The following is a 12,367-nucleotide window of genomic DNA, read 5'->3' as shown; positions in this document are numbered from 1 at the left end:
TTCTTTGTTTTTCACTTTCAAACTCGTATTTGTTCTGATTTTGTTTCAGGTCCATAAAAAGATTATTTCAACAAAACTCAAGACTCACGAACAACATGAGCAACGTCAGTGTAAGCAATGACATGCTCTTGGTTTAATATCAACACTGGAAGACTGATTATATGGTTCATCTTTGTATTAAAATCCTATTGTGTTTATTTCTGTTGTAATAAGTGGAGGGTGGATGGTGTGGGACATTGTTTCCATCAAGACACAATTTCATGATTTGGTTCTGTGAGTTTGTTTCAGTCTCTTTGTTTTATTTCTATAAGATGTTCACTCACTTCCTGCTGAATTTTACATGTTATCTTTAAAGTGTAAGAATAGATTATTTTAGTATTAGGGATTTAGTTGTATTAACCATAGTAAAGCATTATATCCGTTATTCATTTAAGTAGGCCATAGGTCAAGCTGCTAAACACTCACACATAGAGCAGACACACAGAATTGGGAGAATAAGTCAGAGGTGTATGTGAGAAGCAGAGGCGACAGAAAGGAGAACACAGTGTGCGAAGAAATGGGCAGCAAGGACACGAGAAAGGGAGACAGCAGATAGAGAGACATTAGCAGGCGCCTAGTTTTGAGAAGACAAAGGTTGTTGACCTCTGTGTGCTGTTGGGACTGCCCCAGCAGATTTTGATGATTGATGCTGAACTGTGAAAATCCCCATGTACATGTAATAAAATTAGTTGATCATTTGTTCTGAGAAAAAACAGGAATGAAATATTACACTGTCTTATGATGCATTATAGTGCTGATTTATAAGAAATGCTGTTTGCAGAGAATCATAGCCTTATTTGTCTGATTAGAAAGAACAAAACATACTGCACAGGAAGCCAAGGTCATAACTTACACTTACTGAGAGAGAGAAAAAATGTAAATGCTTAGTTTAGAGGGAGGCTGAAGCTACAAGAGTGTGAGAAACGGTCAGACACTTCGAGATTTTGCCAGACACCCTCCTGTCCACATCTCCCGTCTGGCCGTTTGTAATGCTCAAAGTGTTGTATGGAATAAAGAGAATTGTATCGATTAAAGAGATTGTTGATTGAGCATTTATACACCGAGTGTTGTTCTTCCTTCAGCGCAAAGATCAAAGAATTGGGGAATTTAACAAAAGCTTGCTGTATGGAGATGTTTATTGCATATTTTTCATATAAGTAACAATAAATAATAAGAATTATGTTAATATACATGTTTCCAAATTGTGATGCACAAAAACTTATTGTCAATGTTCAGATTTTACAATGTTATTCATGTCATCACTGAGGCCATGACAGAGAACATTTTGTGTGTGATCAAATTGTTTTCTGTAGGTGATGTTTGTGTCTTTTATGCTGTGTACAGTTTGATGTGTGTAAAATAATTGTGGTGCTTTTAAAAATAATCAAATAATATCACGACAAAACGACTTTGTTCTTCTGAGTGACCCGTGATGCTTATATGTGGATAAAAATGTCTTTTCTAACTGTCTGTTATATCCTATTTATTAATCTGCTGAAAATGACTCATGATTTCCGCCTGAGCCCCCAGAAAAGAGGAAAAGCAGCCTGTGGTTGAAGAGAAAAAGTAAATGACTTGTTTTAGCAAACAGGCAACAAGAAATGCAGACAATAACAGCACAGTGTTGTTCTCTTGACAGCTACATGCTGATATTGTCAGATATAAATATAAAGTATTTCCTTAGTTGAAGGGATACAAAAGTGTCAGGTGTGCCCCTGCGCTTGTTCTCTGTGTGGACTGCACATTTTATATGATCTACCTGTACTAGGAAAAATACCACACTGTGACAACTGATGAAAACTCTCATTTAGAAAAATATCAGACAAAAATACAGTGCCGAACGGTACAGACAGAAAACAGCAGATATCATTGTTCAAAGGTAGGTCCTTTAAAAGACCCTTTACCAGGTATCATAATCTTGGCTGTAAAAGTGTCAGAAATCATACTGTAAGTGACAGCTTTTGGCCTTTTTCCCCTAGAAAATCCTCAGCTTTCAATACCTGGCAGTCGTTATACTTTATTGTATTCGTATGACAGTGGAACAACAGTGGGGAAAAAACAGACTCTGTTTTTTCAGATTTATAGTGAAGTGGAAACAGATTTAACATAAATGAAATGTAATACAACATCAACTTTAAATATGAACTATACTAGTGTAACGGGTGTATTAAAAAATAATTTATATTTCACCAAAGATCCATCCTGCAGTGTTATCTTGCTTTGTCAGTATTGGTTATGTATATGTGTTTATTTATATATGTTTATTTTCTGTATTTATATTTTGGGATCTTTTATTTTGTTTGTGTGACCTTTGACTTCCCACGAAGTCACTTCCTGTAGCTGCGCGCTATTTTCCTCAGAGGCCCCGCTGAGGAGAGGTGAGCGTAAGCTAGTGTTCTCAGTTACAGAGCGAATAAACACAGTTAAAGTAACTAAAAAGTAATTCAAACACTGCTCATTCCCTTTGTGCATTTTGTCTCACAGTTCTGTTAGATATTCTAGTGTGAATTATTGTTTCTCTGCCAAGTACAGCACTTTATTGTAACATGCTAGTTAGCCAATCTCAGATGAGAGCATAGGAGCATGCACGTGGCTTCTCATGTGGTCCGCTATCCTTCTCTCTCCCTTGAAGGTGTTCATGCAGAAGTCCAGTAAAGTGAAGTTGCTGTACTGTTTTGTTTTATTTTAAACAGGTATGTGAGCTCCCTCTTTTATTTTTGTGTCATGTGAACTGGTTATATCTTCTGTTTGTTTGTGATTCATGTTCACTGTTTCAACTTACTGTAAATATGTAAAATTGCCACTGGTAAATGAAGTCTCCCTAAAGTATAATTTTGTTGATGAGGTAATTGTCACTATATGTTCACGATGCAGTGCATTTTTGTTTGTTATATATGAATATAAATACATTTTAGCAGTATTATTTGGTAATTTGATTTGTTGTAATGTTGCACCTGAGTCGCGTAGAGGCCCCGCTGAGGAGAGGTGTTCATGCAGAAGTCCAGTAAAGTGAAGTTGCTGTACTGTTTTGTTTTATTTTAAACAGTTCTGGGAGAATAAATCCACCCAGCTGGCAAAGTGAGAGCTGACTCCTCTGGTCATTCGCACAACACAACGCAGAGAACTGACGGCAATAAGAGTTTAAGGCCAGACGGGCTACACTAGTACAAAAAAGTATTTGAGCCTAGCCCACTCAATTTTTTGTATATCCTTCTTTTTATATTGCAAATCTCTCTCTATTGTGGAGAGCCAAGTGCTCCACGTGTCATCATTACTTACCTGTGATTGGACCGTGCATTCTAATGATGCACCGTAAAGTTTCGTAATGTTTTTCTTCTCATCTTTCAGTAACCGTTTCTCTCTAGCCCAACTGGTCGAGAGATACAGTAGTGCGAGTCACCCTGGTAAAACCAGCCGGAGTTGACTTTTCTGTGTTAAGACAGCGATAGCGTGTGATCTAGGGTAACCAACCGTCCTCTTTTCCCCGGACATGTCCTCTTTTCACGTTCTGTCCGAGGGGATTTTCGAGACTGATGAAAATGTCCGGGTTTTTCTATAGGCCTACAGGTGTGACATCACACATATGGGTCATATGTGTGATGTCACACGCCGAGCTGCTGCTTTGTGAGTGGTTGTTCTGCCTCACAGATGGAACAGATGATCTTTAAAAGATGCCAAAGCGCAAGTGCAGCTTTTCAGACGAACTGCAAAAGAAATTTCCCTCGTACCATCGCGGTACAGGTAATTTTTCTTATACAGATAAGGCCTTCTTTCTGTACCATTTTTTAATTCCAGAGGTTTTTAAGTTATTTTTTGTTTTGCACTTCTTGCCTAAAAGCCTATATCACATTTTTTATTTCACCATTCATTAATTGTTAAATATGTTAAAATTTTCTTTAAACAAACAGTATTAAGAAAATTCTTCATGACTGGGCGAAGTGTTATCATTTTTGGAAATCAAACTATGCTTACACTATTGTGATTGTACCGTAATACACCAAATATCCCTGTAAATCTCAGCTTCTCTTCTTTTCTAAACCGCATTCTCCGCTGGTGGGCCCATGGTAAATAAGAGTAAGTGTCAGTGTGGACATACCGATATAGTTCCTCTCCCATATTTCTCATGTCAGACTCTGAACACAGCTTCCAAGTACAATCACTGGACTGTGTTTACAGCTGGTGGCCAATAGAGGGAGACATAATCCATTTATAATTTATTGTATCTGTCATGGTCTCCCAGTCCTCCTGGTCAACCAACACGTTCTTTTTCCTTACGAGTGTAATGAACTCGATACTTTACTTTCTGTTTCTTTCCTGTACGCACTGCTGCAGTTCCATCTAAGAAGCAACCTGGCTGTCTTAAAGGTCATGAAAATTCATTCAGAATTAGCAACACTGATGATGGTAATTATTAAAAAGTATTGGTACTGGTATCAGTATCAGCGATATAGGCCTGGTATTTACTTGGTATTAGATTGATACCAAATCTTGCAGTATTGCACACGACTAATAAGTAGTGATATTAAATTCATTAAACTGATATAATTTCAGCACCATGGACAGCACACAAGGTTTTCACTGCATGAGCTGTGCTCTCTAACACGTGACTGTTTGTAGTGGTGGACAAATTTAGCTGCATGCACACATAGCTCTCTCTGTGATAGGTTAAAAATTTAATTTAAAAATATATGTATATTGATTATTGGCTGAAAGTGATTAAAATTTTTAATATTGTGACACAGTGGGTCCGCACTCTGGAAGGGAGGGGAACATCCGAAGAGGCATACACCTGCTGAATGGCCTCCACAACCCTGTGGGACAATCGAGACTTAGACAAGGGTCTGACCAGAATTCCATAGTGGAAGCTCACAAACGGCTGGTCTGACTTCCTGAACGGCCGGATAAGCAAGAAGTTCTGTGCCAAAGCACAGAGATGGCACAGGGCAACCTGGCTCCCAGCTGCCTCCTTGTGCAGGTCCCCTGTGAGGAATATTCATAACTCCACTGACTTGGACAGGTGAAATTCAGATGGGGTCGTCAGCAGCAACCCAGGGTTAGGCCGGAGGATAACCCCTGTGTCACCTTCATCATTGCCTTTGGACCGACAGAGTGTGCAGCTCACAAAGAATCATGTTAACTGTGGTCTGGTGGGGGTCCAGCTGGTGGGCCTCACACCAGGAGGCAAACAGCCCCCGAAGGAAGCAGTAGGCAGTCCTGGTGGATAGCGCACAAACCTCCTGCAGCATTCTCACTTTTAGATCAGGCCAGGCATGGAGCCTCTCCCTCTCAGGGTACAGGCTGTCACCCTGAGCCCTACTGGGAAAAGATGGAACAGTGACCCCTCACCTGGAACAGGAGGTCCCTCAGAACAGGGAGCTCCGGGGGTGTCCTGGCCATGAGTGGCAGGATAGCTGAAAACTAGCATGTAGGGCCAAAGAGGGGTCACCAGGATCAACTCCTCGGTCTGGACCTGGTGAAGGAATAACTGGAGGAGGGGTATGGAGGGAAGGCACAGAGAAGAACCTGTGGTGAGGAGTGCACCAAGTTGTCTGCAGGGAGAAGAACAGATGGCAATGTGTCGATTCTCTGGGGGAAAAAAACTTCTGCCCCTCTGAAGCGACTCCAGATCTGGTGGACCACCTCTGGATGGAGCGGGGGAGCTGGCCACAGGGAGGGGTCACCTGCCCCTCCCTTCCTTCCCTCCCCATCTCCAGCTGCCTCCCTCTTCCCGCTCCACCACAACCACCCACACATGCAGGGCCTTGGAGTAGGGGTATGTCACCAGGGTGCAGAGGAGGCTACCCCCCCCCCCCCCCCCCCCTGTCCCCTTCTGGCTGCCTCTGCCTCAATTTTATCCCACAACTTAGACATTCACATTACTCACACTCTCATTACACATACATATAGGATCTTGGGGGTGGGCACGATACACGGAGTCCAAATTACCATCAGGGTGTACACCTCACCCCTGGCGTCGTTGCCCACCTCTCAATTTTAAATACACTTAGACATTGAGGGCTATCAGGAGGGACTATGCGCTTACCTGCTGCTCTCTGGCAGGTAGCTCCATGCCCTCCTGGGTTTTAAATGCACCTTAGAACACACATGCATCAACACTACAATGAGCGGGTGGAGGGAGGTTTGGAGTCTTCTCTCACCCCCGTTCTCTGCGACCTGCTGGAGCAGGGAGGCTAGGAGGAGGAGTTGGCCGTCCGATTGCGGTCTGGAGTGTGGGGCCTCCCTGCTGCTACAGAGTCGGGGCGGTCTGCCTCTCCCCACCGCAGGGAAAAGGGTAACACCACCTGGGTCTGGGTGCGGTTCCCCCCTCCAGGGGCAGGGGTACCTAGACCCGGTTCGTAGAGTACGCTTGGGGAGTGTGATCGTGTGTACAGCGTCTCTTTATGTCTGTCTCCACGTTGGTTGAGTGTGGAGTAAGTGCATATGAGAGCATGAGGGTGGGAATGGATGTTTGTGTCTGTGTGTGCCTGTATGTCTGTGTCTATATGTCAGGTTGGGTATCAGACGCCACCTCTCTGGGGACATCTCAGGCCCTCCAAGGTTTGGAGGCCTATCTCCACCCACCACCACTTCCCCTGCCAGTGGCGGACTCCCTCAGGTATCGGTGTGTTGGTGGTTCTTTGTGTCTGGGGGTGGGCGTCCGGGTACCCACCGGCTCACTCCTTGGCGGCCGCTTGTCGGGGCCTGGAGCCTGGGGCTCGCTCGGGCCACTTCGGAGGTGGGGTGCCCCCTGCCTCTCGGCCTGGGGCTCGGTCACTCAGGCACAGCTGGCTGCCGGCGGAGCTCACGGGTGCGTCACTGCAACTCCCCCTGGATTCTGCTCCGCGGCTGCTGAGTGACCCCTCATCTGGGACTCTCCTCAGCTCTTTCTGGGACAGTGGCGCGGCTGCCCCTCTGTTGGTCTTCGTTGGTCTCTTGTGTTCTGGGGGCCTCTGGATGTCTGGAGTTTTGATCTCCTCCATACCTGCTTCATACCCTGGAGGACGGGGCTATGGCCCCCCCACACCCTCTAGCAAATCATTACATAAAGCAGGGGTGTCAAACTCAAATACACAGTGGGCCAAAATTCAAAACTGGAACAAAGTCGCGGGCTAACGTTAATATTTATTGAAATATATTTATTCCTCCAGATATAAGAATGAATCTTTTCTTATGGACTCAAACAAGTTTTGCTGAGAAACTGAATATGGAACAAGCAAAGCTTAATACTAAACAATATATATATTAGCTGTATAATACCAGTAGGCCAGCTCTGATAGTAATTTGGTATGGCTTTGCGGGCCAAATGTAAGTAGGCTGCGGGCCAAATTTGGCCCGCGAGCCAGAGTTTGACACCTATGACATAAAGGAACCTTTGGAATACAAGCATGCTGATCCACACAGGTATGCACACAGGTGTACACACGGGTATTCACAGACGCGGACTACAGCTTTCTTGGCTGCTGCCTCAAAGCACATTGTGCGCTGTCTATCTTGCGTGCTGCAAAATATCGTTTATTATTTAGTATCTACTGATATCTACTTCCAGCTAGTTTATTGTGATGGTGCTGTTTTTTTTATTATGTTGCTCTTTGCTGTTTGCTTTCTCTTTTGTTTTTCTTCTCCATACAGGTGACTCAGGTGTTTTGTTTGTTTTTTTTTTTTTGGTTTTTTTCCTTCCCCCCCTTCTCACTCTCTCTTCTCCCCTTTGGTTTTCGTTCTCTCCCTCTCTTTCTTTCATTCTTTCTCCCTGTCCTATCCCCCAGTCATGTCTGTCCCGTTTGTAGCAACCGAAAATAAAATAAATTCATAATTATAATAAAGGTCAATCAAATGGACCAATATGGCAAGGCCATGATGATCCACTTGGTAAAATAAATCCGCTTGGCATCTTTCTTGGCCTTAAGACAACAATTCTGATGGCTAAAGATCCAAACGGGACACAAAAAAAAAAAGAAAAAAAAAAGAAAGAAAAAAAAAAAAAAAAAAGAAAAGTATGTCTTTGTGCCCCCTTTTCCCTGTTAATGCCCTATCGGCCCCCCTGGCTAAACTTTGCTAGATCCGCCCCTGCACAGTTACCAGCGTCAGCTACGTAGAAAAAGATCCTGGTGTAGAAAGTAATGTAACATTCACAAGAACCAGACGGTTGGGTCTCAGTTTGTCCGTTTATTCGGCACATAAGCAAGCGGGTTGCTAACTCAGGGGAGAGCGCCCTCGTACTACACCTCTCTTCAGCCTGGCACACACACACAGAACAACCAGGTCCCCCCTCCCCTTCCTGTACACCACCCTCCCTACTTCCTGCAGCACAACCAAACATGAATCTTAAAGGAACAACAACAGTGTGCAGAGATAACCAACATGTCACTGTACAATAACACTTAACCATCGTTACACTGCCCCCCAGCAATAAGTTCCTCGTCCCCGAGGGAACGACACAGTCTCTGAGGCGGGGTGGTAGCCTACGTTCCCTCCTTGACCTCCTGAGCCCCTGAGGTGGACGCGGAGCTTCGGGGCTTTGGGGTGAAGAGTCCGAGGGAGGGGAACGCAGCCCCGGTCGGGGGCCCCTCTGAGCAGGGTCATGGACGCTCTGTACACGTCCCTCTGGAAAGGAGGGGAGGGACTGTCCTCTGTAGGGGGCCATCCGGTCTCTGTGCAGCGCTACTATCCTCCCCCTAGGAGGCAACTGCACCCTGTAAACAACCTCCCCCACTCGCTCTAGGACGCTGCAAGGCCCCACCCAGCTGCTATCCAGTTTAGGACACCGTCCCTTCTTCCTCTTTGGGCTGTAGACCCACACCAGCTCCCCAGCATGGAAGTGCCTCCCCTTAGTGGTGATGTCGTAATTCCTCTTTTGGCGCAGGCCTGCCTTCGCCAGCTGCTCTCGGGCGTAGGAATGTGCAGAATCCAGCCGGTCCTGCAGCTTCCTTGCGTAGTCCCGGCCCGGTGGTGCCTCTGGCGCGTCCGGGGGCTTCCCAAAAGCCAACTCTGCAGGAGTTCTCAGCTCTCTCCCTAACATGAGCAGGGCAGGCGTACATTGGGTGGAGTCCTGCACTGCCGACCTGTAGGCCATGAGGGTAAGGGGAAGATGGTAATCCCAGTCCCATTGGTGTTCTGAGGTAAGGATGGCTAGCTGCTGGGCCAGCGTCCTGTTAAACCTTTCCACCAGCCCATCGCTTTGGGGGTGAAGTGGGGTGGTGCGGGTCTTCTTAATCCCAAGGCGTTCACACATGGCAGCAAATACCTTGGACTCAAAGTTACGCCCCTGGTCACTGTGGAGGGTCTCTGCTGTCCCAAAGCGGCTGAACATCCCCTCCACTAATACATCAGCGACAGTCTCAGCCTCCTGATCTGGGATGGCGTATGCTTCCGGCCACTTGGTAAAATAGTCCATGGCCACAAGAACATAGCGGTTTCCTCTGTCTGTGCGAGGAAATGGGCCCATGACGTCCACAGCTACTCGCTCCATTGGGGCTCCTGCTGGTTGCTGCTGAAGCTGAGCCCGGGACTGGTCCTGTGGCCCTTTGTGTGAGGAACATGCATCACAGCTGCGGCAAAAGTCCTCCACATCCCTCCGCTGTTGACCCCAGTAATAGCCCTGGCGGAGGCGGCGGAGAGTCTTAGAGACCCCAAAGTGGCCGGAGCCAGTGCTCCCATGGCAGGCTTCCAGCACAGCTGACCTCAGCGACCTTGGCACCACAACCTGCCACCTCTCCTCCCCCGTGGCAGGATCCTTCCAGGCACGCTCCAACACCCCCTCCTTCAGCCTGAGAGCTGCAAACTTGGCCCATAGCCCCCTGGTACAGATGGAAAACCCAGTGACCTCATCCCAAAGGGGTTGCTCTCCATTCTCCAGCCACTGCAGGACCGGCAGCAGGTCCGTGTCTTGTTCCTGCCGTGCCCTCCACTCCGCTGCATCCACCACCAGAAGAGCCCTGCAGGCGAGCTGTGCTGCTCCGTCTATTGTCGTGAGTTCCCGCTCTATTTCCTCTCACTTCTCACAGTAACGGCAGCCAGCTGCAGGACATGGGCGGCGAGAGAGGGCGTCTGCGTTAGAATGGTGCGTCCCTGCTCTGTGCTCCACAGTGAAATTGAAGGCTTGGAGCTCCTCCAGCCAGCGAGCCACCTGTCCCTCTGGCTCCCTGAAAGACATCAGCCACTGAAGGGCAGCATGATCAGTTCTGATAACAACACCTGCTGACAGTCCTGGGTCCAGATGAAGTCACGGTCCTTCTGCAGCAGGTGGAAGAGTGGTGCGGCTATGGAGGAAAAGCCCTTCACAAACCTCCTGTAATAAGACGCCAGTCCTAGGAAGCTTTTGAGCTGTTTCTGGTCTGCTGGTGTGGGCCACTCGGTAATGGTGTGAATTTTTTCCTCCAAAGTGCTGATGCCCTCACGACCCAGCTTGTGGCCCAGAAACTCCACCTCCCTCCTCATGAAGTGGCACTTGTCGGGATGCAGCTTCAGGCCTGCAGCCGCCACCCTCTCCAACACTTGTCTCAGGGCATCCAGGGCAGCATCAAAGGAGCTCCCGTGCACTAGAAGATCATCCAGGTAAACCAGACACCGTTGCCGTGGGACGCCAGCCAGCACACTGTCCATAAGCCTCTCGAAGGTCGCAGGAGCGTTGCAAAGACCAAAGCTCAGGACTTTGAACTGCCATAGTCCCCTGTTAGTGCAGAAGGCTGTCTTCGGTCTGGATTCCGGGGACAGTGGCACCTGCCAGTAGCCACTCCGCAGGTCCAGGGTGGAGAACCAGGAGGACCCGGCTACTAAGTCGAGAGACTCATCAATCCTGGGAAGGGGGTAAGAGTCCTTCTTCGTCACTTTGTTGAGTGGTCTGTAGTCCACACAGAAACGCATCCTAGGACTTTTTTTCTTAGGCACCATCACCACCGCGGAGGCCCACGGGCTATCAGATGGCTCTATGATGCCCGCCTTCATCATTTCACACAACTCTCTGTCTGCAGCCTCCTGATGAGCCAGGGGCAGGCGGCGGGGGCACACTTTAATAGGCTGGGCATCCCCGGTCTCAATGACGTGCTCTACCAAGTGTGTCAAGCCAACATCACTTTCTTTCAGGGCAAAAATGTCACTAAACTCTTTTAGTACCTGCCATAGACTCTCTTGCTGCTGTGGAGTCAGCCCCTTACAGTTCTTTGACCAGATACTCCTCACTGCTGAGAGCCTCTCCTCCTCCTCCTCCTCCTCCTCCGCTCGCTGTTCTGCTGGCGGGTCTACAGGGGTCTCTGCGGTGGAGGTGGACGCCGCGGCAGATGCTGTGCAGACCGGGGGAGGAATAAGCGGCACCTTCTTCCCATCAGGGAGTGCAAGGAAGCCTTTGCCTAAGTCCAGTACACCACCAATGGCTCGTAAAAAATCCAGCCCAAGGATGCAGGCGTCCTGCACGTCAGCCACCCAGGCAGCATAAGACACACCGAGGTCCCCCACCTTGAACTGGAACACTCCCCTCCCTCTCATTGGGGCCAGATCACCGGTCACAGTCTTAAGTTGCACATTAGTCGGTTGCACAGCATCTCCGGGTGGGACAACATCGGGTCGGACCAGCGTTGCATTGGACCCCGTGTCCAGCAGGGCCGTACAGGACACCCCCGCAATCGTCACTGGAACATGGCAAAAGCCGCCAACCTGGGTCCAGCCCACAGTGATGGCCGCACCGGGTGGAGGTGGCGGTGGAGTGGGGATGTCATTCTCCCAGGCCCGTGTACTCCTGCCTACACGGGCCCGTGGGCGTTTCCCTGAACCGCTGCAAGCTTGGGGCACTGCCTGATGAGGTGTCCGACTTGTCCACATCCCCAGCAGCTCTGCGGTCGGCGGTGTGGGCCAGCCCGAGGGGAAGGCGACTGCAGCGAAGCCGCCTGCACCAAACTGCACAGGCCCGCTTGCATCTCCATCTGTTCCACAGGTGCTGACACAGCCCTCACCACGTGTGCGTCATCAGCGCCCCCAGAGGATCCTGCAAGCATCTCCCTCTCCAACGCTAGCTCCAGGGCTGCACTGAGTGTGGCCGGCCGAGCAAGCTGAGTTTGCATACGGAGCTCTTTAGGGCTCAGGGCCTGCAGGAACTGGTCCCGAGCTAACTCCGCCTGCACTGATGGTGGCATGCTGTCATACGCCCTCCGGCAAAGGCACTCGACTTCATGGGCCAAAATGCGGAGGGGCTCACCTGGCAATCTGCGTCTGTTGTGGAACTCCGACCTCAGCAGCACTGGTTGGTTATACTGCCCGAAGCGCCTCTGAAGTGCTCCAACCAGAGCATTATAATCTCCCCTCTGCTCCTCGGTTAGCAGCAGCAGGCATGCAGCTGCAT

At 48.5% G+C, this 12,367-nt stretch overlaps 1 protein-coding gene across 1 annotated transcript in view; it reads left to right on the top strand.

The window, feature by feature from the left end:
• Positions 1-57, top strand: part of LOC146636231 (Fc receptor-like protein 5) — a 95,869-nt gene extending 95,812 nt beyond the window's left edge. The window contains exon 28 of the mRNA XM_085350308.1: positions 50-57. Within this exon, the coding sequence (XP_085206434.1) occupies positions 50-57 (8 nt within the window). The remainder of the gene's footprint in view (positions 1-49) is intronic.
• Positions 58-12,367: the final 12,310 nt, after the last annotated feature.

Source organism: Diplotaxodon limnothrissa, linkage group LG3 (assembly GCF_057381915.1).
Source record: "Diplotaxodon limnothrissa isolate DT_005_m linkage group LG3, D_limnothrissa_male_GT1.1, whole genome shotgun sequence".
In the NCBI taxonomy this organism is placed as follows: Eukaryota; Metazoa; Chordata; class Actinopteri; order Cichliformes; family Cichlidae; genus Diplotaxodon; species Diplotaxodon limnothrissa.
The sequence above is the reverse complement of the archived record's forward strand: the minus strand, read 5'-3'. Positions and strand labels throughout refer to the sequence as shown.